Source organism: Solanum pennellii, chromosome 5 (genome assembly GCF_001406875.1).
Source record: "Solanum pennellii chromosome 5, SPENNV200".
Lineage (NCBI taxonomy): Eukaryota > Viridiplantae > Streptophyta > Magnoliopsida > Solanales > Solanaceae > Solanum > Solanum pennellii.
In genome coordinates, this window is record NC_028641.1 from 7,372,376 (window position 1) to 7,388,005 (window position 15,630).

The window sequence follows — 15,630 nt, forward strand, 5'->3', positions numbered from 1 at the left end:
TAAAATGCATTTGGACGACTTTTTAAATTTTTAAGTTTATTTTCAAAATAAGATTTTATAGAATAGTGAATGGAGAGAGAGTAATTAATCGATTTATGAAGTACTCCAATGAATATTAATTATTTATTAATTTTTCGAGTTAGGTTGATCAAAATATATATTTTTAAGATTAATTTGTTGGGTTTTATTTGCCCTAAATTTCTTACCATAAATAGGTTTTCCTTTTAGGAAAAGGTTTTGGATTGACTAATCCTTTTTCTGGTAGGAAAAGGTTTAGGACTCTATAAATAGAGGCATGTTCCTTCTAACTTAATCAGCATTCACAATGTAGTCTTAAGGGCTTTGAGAGTTTTGGTTAGGGGGAGAATTTGTGGGTCACAAGCTTCATACGTTATCACTTGTGTGAACCTCCCATGTATTCCGAGTGAATTTGTTGAGGTTGTTTCTCTCTGTATTTGTACTCTCATATTTATAGTGGATTGCTCGTCTCCTTTGTGGACGTAGGTCGATTGACCGAACCACGTTAAATTTGTGTCTTTTGGTATATTTCTCGTTGTCTTCTTATTCGTGGTCTTTCGAGATTTGCATTGCTAGCTTCCGCGTTTACACCTGCTTATTTTCGATCCTAACATAATTAACTACTTTATTAAAGATATAATAGAAAGAATATAGTAATTTCTGTATTACTTTTATGAAATGACAAGAATTATATCTAATTATTTATAGAAAATGATGAACATAAAAAGGAACAAAGGTAGTATTAAGTAATCTCTAGGCTACTTTTAAAGTTAACAGTTGGATGAGCTGTTATTTAAGTTTTAATTCATTTTTGAGTTTCCTAAATGATGGGTGTTATCAATATTAAGGTCTGCTTAGTCCAAATTTACGTCAGATAAAATCAATTTAAACGGGCAAATTATGCCATTCAAGATTATTATTTTTTTCAATATATTTGGCTCAAATTCAAATTCTCTAATTAAAGTGAAGATATCTTGAATTGTTACGCTTCGAATTTTCCCCACAAAAAGAATAAAAGTCTAGTCATCAATAAGGTCATTCTCGTAAATTATCCGTTTTTGTCGATAGTATTTTGTGGACTACAAGCTTGCAAAACTTTTGGTCAAGAACCATTTTCCTAGGACTCGTTTTGTGGCTTATCGATAGTATCCAATTTAGAAATGGTCTTCAATGGAATCTAATCATTAACTTTTCTTCTCATGAATTTGTAACGAATCTTACCTAATTGTCAATAATTTTCACGTGAAAAGTATTACCATTTGTTCTTGAAAACAGAAAAAAAAGAATCCAAAGTGATCAAGGAATTAACCTCAAAAAGCTCTTTAATTAGACCAAGCATTTGGCAAATAATTAATTGGGAACCTCTTAATTCATGTCCGAAATTCCAGAGACACACTTATATTATACTAAGGTTCTATTACCTCTTAACCCCTTTTCGGTCTACGTGGCACTAGCTTGAAAGAAAAAGTCAACCAGCGTTGAGCCTACAAGATAGTGCCACGTAGGCCGAAAAGGGGTAGAAAATTATCAATAAAATAAGTTCAGGGGGTAATAGGACCTTAGTATAGTATAAGTGTGTTCTCTGTGGGGCATAAGTTGAGGGGGTACTTGTGCATTATTTCTAATTAATTTAAACAATTCTTCTTTTTAAAAAAACGTCGATCCAAGTAAAGCAATATCTAGGACTCAAATAACTTGTATTCTTTTAGAAAAACTTTGAAATTATAGGCCTAAAAATATTCCCTCTATTTTAATTTATTTGTGTTACTTTTAAAAAAAATTGATTTAGAAGAAAATCATTTTCTATATTTAGTAACTCTTTATCCTCAGCATCCTAATGCCATATTTAAGATTACGAAATTCAAAAGACATCTTAATACATTATATATCTTTATAGTTTAAGATCACAAAATTTAAAAATCTTCTTTAATTTTTTAAATTTAATGTTGAATCAAATTAAAAACAAACAAATTGAACAAAGAATCGGCAAATAACTATAGATAACATGAACTTTATCCATTAAATTGAGATTAGTAACATGAAAAATAAAATAAGTTATCGATTATAACAAGATAAACTATAATAATGTTGTCATTCTATATAACTTGATTAAATTCTTCTCTAGAGCGAACATACATGTACCAAAGCTAAAAGCAAATGGAATAAAGGAGTGGAGCCAAAAGAGCATTTTGCATAAAAAAATTAGGACCAATTATTTTGTTGAACAACAAATGGCATTAGATTCTCCCTAATCTATTCTACTAGAATCAAACTATAAATATCCTATAGATAAAAATGCACAATATCATATCATCATTCACAAACAAATTTTATAACTTCTTTAGCTACTACAACAACAAAAAAGAAAAAAAAACTATGTACAAACAAAAAAATCACCATGTTAAGAAAGAGAATTCTTCAAAAAGTTATGAGGAACTCAAGGTACATAAACTAATTGATGTTCCTCCATATCCAAGTCTTACTTACACATCGAACAGATTCGAGGCTTTTAGGCCCCAAAAAGAAGCTAATGTAACGAATGAAAGACAAGAGTATCGATGGAATAGTACTGAATACGTTGATCGAGAAGAGAAAAGCTATGGAAAAATCGCATGTGAAGAAGAAGAAGATGTTGATGCTGAAGCAAATAATTTCATCAAATGGGAGCATGATAAATTCAATCGTGCTAAATTGATGTCCATGGAGTCCTTTTATTGATGACTATATAACGACTAGCTTGAATAAAATGAGGCATATGGGACTCCTTTTTATTTATAAAATTAAGAAATATCTAAGCTTGAATATTGATGCATTTTAGCTAAATAAATTGTAATCGGTTGTGTTTGTATTTGCTTTTATTAGTACTATTGTACTCAAGATTGATAGTCGTTGACTTGTGATTTTATGTTTGTGTATCAAAAATTAAATCTAAACTTTTCTAATTTGTTTGAGTAACTACTAACTAGAAAGCCAAGAAAACAGTTGCTTCCAGAGTGTATTTGGTTGGAAGGAAAATATTTTCCATTTCTTTTGAAAAATAAGTAATGTTTTTACTTTAGTTTTTAGTATTTAATAATTATTTTTTATATTTATTGACTTGTCATCTTAATGAACACGCAAGTGTATATAGTCGCTGCCCGTAACAACTCAAGTTACCACGCACACAAAGAAGATATATATTTATTATAATTAATGAAAGAGAAATGAAAACGACTAATGCCTTTACAACGAAACTGAGAAAAGTTAATCAAAGGGAAGGAAGATCAAAAATTATAGAGCTAGATAGAAGGACTGAGAAACTTAGACTAAGAAGAGAGATGAGAGGAAACTAACTCTTTTTTTAAAATTTTTTTGAGATTGTAAAGTAGAAGAACAGAACACACCTAAAATGGTGGATGCTACTGAATCTCCATTGATGGAGCTTAAAGAAATCTAGAGAGAATTGAGAGGATAAAGCTTCTCTGATATAATTGATAGAATGCAAAGTGTGTGATTACAATGAACAAACAACTATATATACAATTAAGTAGTTGAATGATTCTAACAGATTAACAATATACAGCTGTAACTAATTAATTGAAAATCCTAACTGACTTGCTGCTAACGTGTATAAATATCTCAATATCCCTCCTCAAGTTGGAGGCGCGACTAGGACATCCAACTTGTCTAGGACTGCAACATATTTCACTCCGGTGAGTGCTTTGCTGAGAATATCAGCAAGTTGTTCCCCGGTTCCAATATGATGTAATGAAATCAACCCTTCTTGAAGCTTGGCTCTCACAAAATGACAGTCAATTTCAATATGTTTCGTTCTTTCGTGGAATACAGGATTTTTGGCAATTTGTGAGGTTGACCGGCTATCACAGTAAACAGGAAAAGGGCTAACACATGGCACAGTTAGTTTTTCAAATAATCGACTTAACCATACCAACTCTCCGACTACTTTTCTAATAGATTTGTACTCAGCCTCAGCTGAAGAAAGAGAAATAGTTTCTTGTTTCTTCCACTTCCAGCTTATAGTACTAGATCCCAATAACACAATGTAGTCATAACAGATTTTCTTGAATCAGGACAGGATGCCCAGTCTGAGTCACAAAAGGCTTGGACCTGATAATCATTAGTAGAAGACATGAGTAAGCCCAAGGTTGGACCTTTTTTAAGGTACCTAAGCAAGTGATATGCAGCCTGCAAATGAGGTTCTCTAGGATCCTGCATAAACTGACTGAGATGTTTTACTCCATATCCAATATCTAATATAGTATTGCTGAGAAAATTTAACTTTCCAATTAACTTTCTGAATGAACTGGGATCTGCTACAGGTTTCCCTTCATTGGATTTGAGCTTTATGGTAGATTCAAGAGGAGAAGCAAGGCTAGAGTACTCTGTGCGGTGATATTTTTTTAGAAGATCAAGTACAAACTTCCTCTGTGATATAAGTATCCCAGTTTCTGTATAGAGTACTTCCAAGCCCAAAAAATAGTGTAGCTTCTCCAAGTCTTTGATTTTGAATTGGTTATGAAGATAAACCTTTAGTTGATCAATCTCTTCAAGATCAGTTCCAGTCAGTAGAATATCATCTACATAAACAGCTATAAACACAGTGGAAAGACCTTGTTTTCTATAGACCAAAGAATAATCATTCAAGGAATGACTGTAGCCTCTGGATTTCAAAGCATTAGACAACTTGGCATACCATTGTTGCTTGCCTGTTTTAAACCATATAGTGACTTGTTAAGTTTACAGACCATGCCTTTGGTGGGGACATCCAATCCCTGTGGAATGTCCATGTATACTTCTTCAGTAACTCTCCATGAAGGAAGGCATTGTTTACATCCAACTGATATATATTCCAGTGCTTCTTCACAGCAGTAGCTATCAAAGCTCTCACAGTAGTCATTTTGATAACTGAAGAAAAGGTTTCTGTATAATCTATCCCATTGTGCTGAGTGTAACCTTTCACAACTAGTCTTTCCTTGTACCTCTCTATGCTCCCATCATAAAGGGCAATCAATTTTTGTGTCATTGCAACTTGCCAAGCAGGATTCATTGCATCGTCATTAAATGATTATGGTTCACAATCATGTGACACACTCAATATAAGTGAATGACTATCAGGATACAAGGATGCAGAAGCTATATGATGGTGGTGAGAAAATGAGGCATGTAAAGAGGTCTGTGTGGGTAGATGTCCAGTATAGATGTAGTCTTTAAGATAAACTGGAGGTTTATGGACTCTAGTGGATTTCCTGATGGGAGAAGCAGTTTCGAAGGGTATAAGATTTGGTGAAGGAGGTGAAAATGAAGTGGAAGAATGTACAGGATCACACTGTCCAGGTTCTGAAGAAATAGGACTAACATCATCATTATCAAAAACAATATCAAACGTAGAACTAGAAGAAAGATTGTTGATTGGAAAATTAGAGATATTAGAGAAAGGAAATACTGATTCATGAAACACAACATCCCTAGAAATGCGCATTTTCTTGCTGCTTAGTCTTAGCACCTTATAGACTTTAATACCAAAGGGATATCCTATGAAAACATGGGGTGTAGCTCTTGGTTCAAACTTGGTTATGTGATGTTTGGGTATAGTGGGAAAGCAAATACAGCCAAAACTTCTCATGTGAAAGTGTTGGGGTTCTTGACTATACAACATGGTGAAAGGACATTTGTTTTGAAGGAGGGCAGAAAGAAGTCTATTTATTATGTATGTGGCTGTAAGTATACACTCTCCCCAATACTTGGTTGGTAATTTGGAATGGAAAAGAAGAGCCCTGGCTGTTTTTATGAGGTACTTATGTTTACTTTCCATCACACCATTTTATTGTGGTGTATAAGGACAAGATTTTTGGTGCAGTATTCCTTTGGATTGAAAGTAAAGAATAGACTCTTGGTTTACAAACTTGAGACCATTGTATGACCTTATGGTTTGGACATTGGTTTTATACTGATTTTCTACCATGGTGACAAATGACTTTATGATATATAAAGCATTGCTCTTGCAACTCAATAAATGTGTCCACGTGTCCATGTAGTTCTGTTAAAGTCGTCAACTAAGGTGATGAAATATTTAAAGTTGTCATTAGTGGGTATATGGTAAGGTCCCCATAAGTCAACATGGACTAGCTCAAATATCTTTGATGTAGTATGAGTTTTAGGTGGAAAAGAGAGTCTGGTTTGCCTGGCCATAGGACATATGTTGCAAGTAAAAGATTGTTTGGGTGAAAAAGTTACAGGAATGGATGTAATCCCTTTCATTTTTACAAAGGGTACATGCCCAAGTCTATAATGCCACAGCAAGTCATTGCAAGATTCATGATGTAAAAGAGGCATAGAATCAGAAAGTACATTATTTGCATTACAAGGAATGGTGTTCATTACAGAAGATTTAGCATACTGAAAATTGAGTAAAGGACTGCAAGAATGAGAAATGGAACTACAAGAATGAGAAAAACATTGACATTGAGAGCCTATCATATTGTTGTGAGAAAGACATGGAGCTGAAGATGAGCTTTGTAACTGAGTTGAACTTTGTTATGAAATGAATGGACTGTTTTTTTTTCCTTTTCAGGCAATCTGAGCAAAGGAATATAACTCATCTTGTTCTCTACCAATCTCCAGAGGCCTCTTCATTGAAGGGCCCTGCAAGATACAAGATGAGTTAGAGAATGAGGCAATGCAATTGAGATGTAGAGATAAGGAATTGATAGAGATTAAATTGTATCTAAAAGAAGGAATGAAAAGAACTCTAAACAGTGTGATCATGTCATTAATTCTAACAATTCCAACTTTGGTCACCTTAACTTTGTATCCTTTTGGTAACTTAACTAAGAGAGGATATGGTAGGTTAGTAATGTGTGAGAGGTGGTTGATGTTAAAAGTCATGTGGTATGTAGCTCCTGAATCCAGTATCCATAAATCACTCTTTGATTTGAGACAGCCACATGAAAGTTTATCAAAATCAATAGATGAGTTACAAGCTATAATACCGGCAAAGTTTGCAGCTCCACAAGTTACCTGCTCCTCAGAATTAGCATCTCCTGACTGTCCTAATTGAAAGTGCTGTAACAAATCAATAAGTTGACCATATTGTTCACTGGTAAGGTTAGCATTGCAAGCTGCATGAGGTTTATCAGTTTCCCCCATGTTTGGATCTGCAAAAGCATTAGTTGCCACTCCTTTACCTTTAGCATATACTTATGATTTGCATTGTAATTGACTGGTGCCTTCTGAACATTGTTGTATCTTTGCTGATTGAAATCCTGTCCATTCTGATTGAGATTCTGCCCATTAGAAGTATTTCCTTGGTTGGGATAACCATGTATCTTGTAACACTTCTCAATGGTATGCCCTGGTCTCCTGCAATGTTCACAAAAAGGTCTAGGCCTATTATTTGCAGGGTAATTGCTCGATAAATAGTTTGTCCTGAACACCCTTCCTCCTGATGAATTTGATGAGCTAGCATTGGTAGAAGTCATCCTTCCACCTGATGAACTTGATAAACCAGTATGCATAGAAGAATTCATTGAACTACCTTCAACAAACATCTGACTGGCTTAAATTCCTTTGTCTCTCTTTCTGAACAAGTAGTGCAAATGCCTGGGTCATGGATGGCAATGGATTCATCATCAGAATGCTACCTCTAATAACAATATAAATCTCATTAAGACCCATTAAAAATTGAGTTAGCCTTCGATCTTGTTCAGCCTTATGCATAGTCTCTTTTCCCCCACAACTACAAGCACAACTGCACTGGTTCTTAATACTCAGATTACTCAATTCTTCCCAGAGTTTCTTCATCCTAGTGTAGTACACAGTAATATCAAGCACTCCCTGACTCAGATCATTAATATCCTTTTGAATTTGAAATAGTTTAGCAACATTCGTTTGATCATATCGATCTTCCAACTCTTTCCACAATTCTACTGCATCAGAAACGTATTCTATACTATCTGCAATATCTTTCTAAGAGAATTAAGAATCCATGATATGACCATGTTGTCACATCTCTCCCAGGCGATATTGAGATGAGGTTAAAGGAGGTCGTTTAAGTTCTCCAGTAATAAATCCTAATTTGTTTTTCACAGACAATGACCTCATTACACCTCGTCGCCATGATCGATAACCAATTCCTTCAAAATTGACTGGAACCAAAATCAAACTTGGATTATCAGATGGATGTATGTAAAGAGGATTACTTACATCGATTATGTTCCCTCCTGTTCCTGTTGCAGTGGAACTCTGGCCTGTGATTTCGACCATGATGAACTCGATTCAGAAATACGATAGTAGAAAGTGAAGATCGACAAGAACTGGGAAGCAATGACAAGAAAGTACTGGAAATTGACGACAAGAAGAACAACGATCTAAACTAGCTCTGGTACCATGTTGAGATTGTAAAGTAGAAGAACAGAACACACCTAAAATGGTGGATACTACTGAATCTCCATTGATGGAGCTTAAAGAAATCTATAGAGAATTGAGAGGATAAAGCTTCTCTGATATTACTTATAGAATGCAAAGTGTGTGATTACAATGAACAAACAACTATATATGCAATTAAGTAACTGAATGATTCTAACAGATTAACAATATACAGTTGTAATTAACTAATTGAAAATCCTAACTAACTTGCTGCTGACGTTTATAAATATCTCAATAAAAGAATTTGTTGATCCCTAAATTACATACCACTACCTTTTTTGATGGAACCGTTCTCACACCCACTCCTCAACCGGATCCTAAATATATTGTTTGTTCTCGATTCAATAGCTCTTGTCAGCCCAATAACTACTTTCGTGATCCTAGTATCTATATTGGGCTTGACTTGGTTCATAACAATCGCAAGTAATACAACAATCATAAGCAATCGAAGATTGAATCTCATAAGGACTTAATTATTATTGATAGTATTTCAATGTAAACCATATTACTACGCAGAAAACAAGTATTTTCACAAGAGATGGTTTGTTTTACTACTTTTTATTTGCATTATTTAAATATCAATTTACTAATGATCGATTGGATGAATTGGTTAACACAATATAAGAAAATTTCAGGGTTATGGTGCCTCTATGTACTGACTAACGTTGTGTCTACATCTTTGTTATCATGCTAGTGAAAAGTGACAGACAGAAACGGAGCTATTTAGTCCGAGGGGTGTCAACCAATACTAAAGAAAATTACATTCTATTACAAGTTAAATTTTGATTTTATCTCTATATATATTAAATGACACATGTACAACTAATCTCAATTAAAATTTTAAGCACTCAATTTTAAGCAGAGTATTGGAACCATTTTTGTTTTCACACGAACATACTTATTGAACTATTAGGATAGAATATAATAGAATAAATATAACCATAAAAATCAAAATTTGACCTTGAATTATTTCTTTAACTTATTTAGATACAAGTACATTTGTAAATCATGTGAATACTCTATTGAAGAAGCTCTTTTACATTCTTCAATTTAAAAAATATAATGAATTTTTGTAGTATAGGGAAACTTGCCAAGACTTTAGTGAGATACGAAATTAGATGGATCAATTCCATTTGACTTGAAAGTGAAATTTGTAGTATCAATTCCCTTTGATATGTAATAGTCTCTCTCTGCATTTTCTGCCCTAGATTGAAACATTGACCATTCCTTTTCACATCTCTCTCTCACCTGTAACAACAAAACACAAAGCTCGATTCAAAGTTTTGTTTGAACATGCAATGTGATAAATGCAACAGAGAATTGCTTACCCCTCGCCATGCAGCCTTCCCGTCTTTTGCTTGCCCCTGTATACAACGAACAATTAAAAGGTTGTACTTGCTTTAGGTTTGTCGATGTGTACATATATTTTACATGTCAATAGACGATTACATTCAATTCATCGAATACCTCATTTCCAAGGGAAGGGACACTTTGATGAAGAATCCATTGAGCATCAACAACTCCAATTTTCTCATGAGCAGGCTACATAAAGAGAAGGTACACTCAAACAAAATGCATGTGAAAGAAAGTATTTAACAGATCGAATTTTCATTTGATGAGTTGAACTTACTTCAACACATTTATGAAGCGCGAAGTCAAGTCCCCAACCATGGATCAAGTCATTCTACAAGTGACAAAACAACAGAGTCAATTATCTTAACAAAACACAATGTCGATGATCTTCTGTGTTTAACGTGCAAACTGTGGTGTACCTGAATCATGTGCCACACACAACGCCATGCATCTCGAGAGAAGACAGGAGCCATGATCTCTACAAATCTGAAAACAGAGAAAATGCACCTGGGGTTATAAGGACAACTTAACAAGTGAAACAAAATAACAAAAAACAGGAGAGTTATTCATACGCTGCACAAGGAGGCAAACGAGGGTCTTCACATTTGCCTGGTTTTTCTTCTGCTAACCTGATCATATATAACAAGAATATGAATAATAACCAGAGAAAAAACATCAAGAAGTGACATAACAGATTACTCGTGGCTCTTACGTATGAACTTCACCATTGTCTCTTCTAATTGTCATTGGCCATGTTGTTCCTTTTCTAGGATCCAAACCTGGCTGTGAAATTTCCAAACCATGCTTCTTGACAAGTTTAATGTACCTGATATTTGACGGAACAATTCAGGAAACCTAAGATATTGGATCAAATCAGAGGAAATTACACGAAAACTTACTCGTTGGCATCAAAATGCTCAACTCCTAGATCTTCATCCCAGATAAAAATATAGTCATATGGGGCAACTATGTCTGGATGCAGAAACCTTTTCGCGTACCACCTTATAAAGACATAAAGCTCTTGTCACTAACAAAGTTGATCACATATCCAGTCCAAAGCTAAACTATCATATCACTTACCATTTTGTTTGTTTACGAGCACTCACGTGGATGGCTCGTTTTGACCACTCAAATTCATCCCATTCAGTTGTCTTACCATCATAATGAAAAAGAAGAATCGTGAAGTCGTCTGAGAACTGCACACGAAAGAAATGGTCAGGATGAGGAGGAATTGGAACCTATGAATGCAAAACAGACTGATATACCTTCTTTACTGCAGCATCAATGTTATGTTTCTGCTTAACACCAACAGTAAATGTTACCAGACATTTTGGCTTACTAGATAAATCCTGCAGACGAAATATGATAAGAAGCTACCTCTTCCCCAATAACATATTCTTTGATTTGTCAGTAAAATGTCTTCATTCTTAAGACTCACAAATGGAAACAGAACACTTACCTCACTGGGGTTTCCCCACAATCTTCGGAGATAGTAATCGGACTCAGAAGCAACGAGCCCTGGAGGTAATCTTTCAGCTCCTTTCGGGTTTGAAGGGACCCAAATCTGATCAGAACAAGGATGACTATCAGATGAAAAATGTGAATAATGTCAAACATCAAACAGTGTCACTCAATTCGCATAGAAGATATATATACCTTCAATTGCTCTGTAGCATTCTGAATTTTGATCGAAGAATCAGTATGATTTTGAGATGAAACAATATTATTTCTGTCTCTAGCAATTGGAAAGTTGCTTACAATACTAGCTGTTATATTTAGCTGCAAAATTAGAACCAAAAGATGTAAATTTATTGTACATATGAAAAATACAGAACTACACAAGTAAAAACACGATATGATTGTATAAAAACATACATTACATCATCCATACCTTTGTTAATGAGCTAGTAGAAAACGAAATTCCAACGAATACACCAAACATTACTCCACAAGCTACGCAGAAGATAAGCCTCATAGTTTCAGCTGACTTTAAAGAACTGGAACTGCAGAACATGGTTCAAAAAGTTAGACAAACTAACAACATCACAAACTTTTGGTATGATCACAAAAATTCAACGAACCTTCGTCCAAAGTTCTTCATGTATAAGTAGAACCAAAGAAGCTTTACTGAACCCCAAATAAGTTTATTAGAGCGCGAACTTAACAATGGCAGAAAGAACCTGGAAAAGTTGCAGCATCAAGCAAAAAAAGAGATGATTTTTATACTAGTCAAAACAGGATGTTCATATGTGCAAAATCAAGAAGACATCACTGCATCCACACTCATGTAACTTTATAATCCACAAGCAAACATATTTTAATTGTTATAGCAAGTTCCCATCAACACAAGACATAAAAAAATAAAAAAATCAACTCTTGCCAGCTAAACAAATATATAACCATAAAAACACACAAAGATTACACTTTTTACAATCCACAAGCAACTAAAAAATTTGGCCATGTGCCTGCCTTTTGACTATATCAACTTCAACAACCCCCCACCCCTCATAGATCAATCACTAACTAATTTCAATTCCTTATTTCTTACTCCAATTTTATGTATTTAACTTATTGCTATAGTAAAATTTCGTAGGTAATTATAAGCTTTTGTCACACGTTAAGTTTAACAATAGTAACATTTAGTTGTGACAATGGCCAAATACATAGCTGGCTCTAAACTTGTTCAGTACTTGCAGTTTGATATCTAAGGATCGTTATTTTCTATTAGACATTTCAATCTTAACAAGTATGTACATATTAAAAAAATGTGAAATGTAGTAACCGATGAACGAATGAAACATTAACATGTGACACTTGGGAGTTGGGACCAAAGTTATTACTTATAAAAATGAATTTTGAGCAAAAGCAAAAAGAAAAATTATTTTAAAAAGGCTTAAGTCATCTGCGACCCCCTAAAGTTGTCCGCATAATTACCTCAACTATGACAAGTACCTATTAGACACTCTAATATTAATGGATATGTACTTATTGAACACAAAATGATAATAAAGCTTTTAAAATATTGTGTGTAGTTCACGCACATTGTCTTGAAAAATAACCAATAATATTCCAATACGTGACACATGAATCCAATTTATTGAATTTTCATTTTTGTTAATTCCAACCTTTAATTTTTTTAAAAGAATGATTAAAAAAGAAAAGAAAGAACCATTCCTCCCCCCACAGGAACCATCCATCTTTCTTCTTCTTCCCCTAATGTCGGTCGACACCTCATGCGACAATGAAAAAGAAAGAAAGAAACAAATCACTCTCCAGCCATTTAGTTATACGTGCTTTCTTCTTCTTCTTCATTAGTTGTTACTCATTATTATAAATTAATGGAGTGAATAATGTGATTTTTGTGAAAAATAAATTAACTTTGATAAATTATTTTAAGATTGATTACCAAGAGAAATCGTGAGGATTTCAAAGAATTATATCAATTTTTTTGATATTATGTTACAACTTAATGTGTGGTGATGTTTGTTGATCGAAGTCGAAAATAGAAATGAACGGGAGTTGCCTTTAAAACTCTGATGTCCGATTATTTTTTTCTAAAGTTGAAATATATTTTATTCATAATTTTTTTTTCTTTTCTTTTCTACTATTATAGAAGGTATTTTTTTTGTTTGTTTATTCCACATGCATACATGGTTCTATTCTTTCATATTATTTGTTTTAATTTTTTTACACTCTTTAAAGTTCATCAATAAAAATAATACTTTTACTAATTTACTTTTTAAATTTTTTAATACTTTCTTCTTTTACTTTTACTTATCATATATGAATTTGACACATTTATTAAGAAAATAATAATTGACATAACTATTTAATCATCACACTTTAATAATTGGTGTTTATTAAGTCTTGAAAAATAATTTGAGGAATACGTAATTTTTATTAAGTATGAAACATGAAAAAAAAACTATCTTTTGTTGATATTAATTAGCGAATTTTGAACCCTTCATGAAAGACCGAGCACTCATCAAATCGTTGACCTGAACTTGAAATTATAGAACTATAACAAATCTTATTCGAATCAATTGAATTATAATTAATGGAATATTATTTAAACTAATTAAATTATAAGTCTAACAAATTTTGTTTAAATTTATCTAATTCTGATTATTTTTATTAATTACTAAATCATTTTCCACAAGGCCTGTGCTTGCACAAACTTGCCATCCTCTAGTTTAATATATATATATATATATATATATATATATATATAAAAGAAATTTATGAAGTTAGAGAGGAAGAGGTAGGCTTACTCAATAATTCAAAAGCTCAATATAAGAAAATATGTAACACAAAATCTCTATTTATAATAATACTAACAAATCAAATTTGATTAGGAATAGAAAACATATTACAATATAAATTAGGACAAATAAGTTCTAATTACACATGAATTAAATAAATACTTACCAAATAACAAATCCTAAACAAATTAGAATTTCTATTCTTCATTTATTTTCTACCTTCCTTAAATTATTAAATCTACTATTTCCAAATTCTCCTGCGGGCACTAATGTGATCGTTGTTATGTATTTGTATTATATTGTGTTTGCATTGCATCGTCCTGTATTGTTTTAATAAAATATAATATTTGGATAGATTGTATCGTTTTATCATAATTCATAATTTGAATATGAATCATTAATCTACAAGAATCGTTGGGTACTGAGTAGAACTACTATGAAAGGTAGGATAAATGAAAAACTAGAATCAATTTAATAAGTAAAGATAAAATGAAAAGAAATATTAAAGTAATGATGCAAATACACCAATTCGGTGGTTACAAAAAAGGATTTTATCGTTACCTAATGATGAATTTAAACAATACGATACAGTAAAATTTAAAGAAACATTGTATTAAGACTAACAATACAAATACACAACATGGTAACAATCATCCACACAAGATGCAAATCGATCGTTAATGAATCTTTTTATCGTGTTACCAAACGATGGCAAAAACTAGGTGATAAAAATCTTTTGATGTATTCAACTTTTTTTGTTATGGAAAAGAAAAATGTTAGGGATTTATTTTAAGCCATAATTTGATGAAGATTCTTAATTTATTGGTATTAAGAGTTTCTGTTACAACATTAAAATTGGGATTGAAATTATTTATTATGATCCCATAAAATCTTCTTATATTACTGCGAAAGTCCTAACAAATTGATACACCAAATTTTTTTAAAAATTTTTTATTTGTTAACTCCAAACACATTTTTAATTTAAAAATACTGTTCAATTCGCTCATTTGACACCACTATTCAAACCTAACGAAAACTTTTTATTTTTGTCGGCCATGAAAGTCACTCCTAAAAAACCTCATTTCTTCAAACCCATTTTGCCAGGTTTCAAGGATAGTCTTGTAAGTATTTCATCTTCCCTTTAATTTTTGTTCATCAGAGAAAAGATCAAAAAGATAAACAAAATGAATTTTCCTTTTATCCATTATTCGGCTTAGATGAATTCAGGATTTAAATTTGACGATTAACACTACATTTTGTTAAATTGCAGAAAATTCCTGTAGATTTTTGGAAGTATCTGAAGGGACACAAACATATGAAAAATGCAATACTGAGGAGCGCGGGTAAGAGGTGGGTGGTGAAGGTGAAGCGTGGATGGCTGGAAGATAACTGGAAAATATTTGTAGAGGATGTTAATCTTCAATTGGGAGATATTTTAGTGTTTAGACATGAAGGAGATATGGTGTTTGATGTTTCCATTTTCGATTCGAGTCATTGTGAGATAGTATCTATAAGAAAAACACAACGCCAAGAAATTTGATTTGTAAGGTGAAGCTGTTACCACAAAGTGCGT

General features: G+C 32.8%; 2 protein-coding genes across 2 annotated transcripts; one reads left to right on the forward strand and one right to left on the reverse strand.

The window, feature by feature from the left end:
• Positions 1-9,396: 9,396 nt before the first annotated feature.
• LOC107018811 lies at positions 9,397-12,168 on the reverse strand. The gene is made up of 14 exons (XM_015219388.2): positions 11,877-12,168; positions 11,687-11,798; positions 11,452-11,574; positions 11,255-11,359; positions 11,061-11,144; positions 10,876-10,991; positions 10,695-10,796; positions 10,508-10,621; positions 10,368-10,424; positions 10,215-10,281; positions 10,073-10,126; positions 9,910-9,984; positions 9,771-9,806; positions 9,397-9,690 (listed from the first exon to the last, which is right to left on the reverse strand). The coding sequence occupies exons 1-14, from the start codon at positions 11,894-11,896 to the stop codon at positions 9,541-9,543; spliced, it is 1,215 nt and encodes a 404-aa protein (XP_015074874.1). The 5' UTR covers positions 11,897-12,168; the 3' UTR covers positions 9,397-9,540.
• Positions 12,169-15,112: 2,944 nt separating this feature from the next.
• On the forward strand, positions 15,113-15,597 carry LOC107019255 (B3 domain-containing protein REM5-like). Its single transcript, XM_015219802.1, has 2 exons — positions 15,113-15,178; positions 15,328-15,597. Exons 1-2 carry the CDS (start codon positions 15,113-15,115, stop codon positions 15,595-15,597), a joined length of 336 nt encoding a protein of 111 aa, XP_015075288.1.
• The last annotated feature ends 33 nt before the right edge of the window (positions 15,598-15,630 follow it).

Bases quoted from the DNA above. Each gene is read 5' to 3' on its own strand.
- LOC107018811 (XM_015219388.2), bottom strand. From the start codon at position 11,896: ATGAAGAACTTTGGACGAAG. The intron at 10,282-10,367 runs GTATGAATAACT...CTCTGTTTTCAG, and splicing joins CGTTTGCCTCCTTGTGCAGC to ATTTGTAGAGATCATGGCTC. The intron at 9,691-9,770 runs GTAAGCAATTCT...TTGTTGTTACAG, and splicing joins GGAAGGCTGCATGGCGAGGG to GTGAGAGAGAGATGTGAAAA.
- LOC107019255 (XM_015219802.1), top strand. From the start codon at position 15,113: ATGAAAGTCACTCCTAAAAAACCTCATTTCTTCAAACCCATTTTGCCA. The intron at 15,179-15,327 runs GTAAGTATTTCA...GTTAAATTGCAG, and splicing joins CAGGTTTCAAGGATAGTCTT to AAAATTCCTGTAGATTTTTG.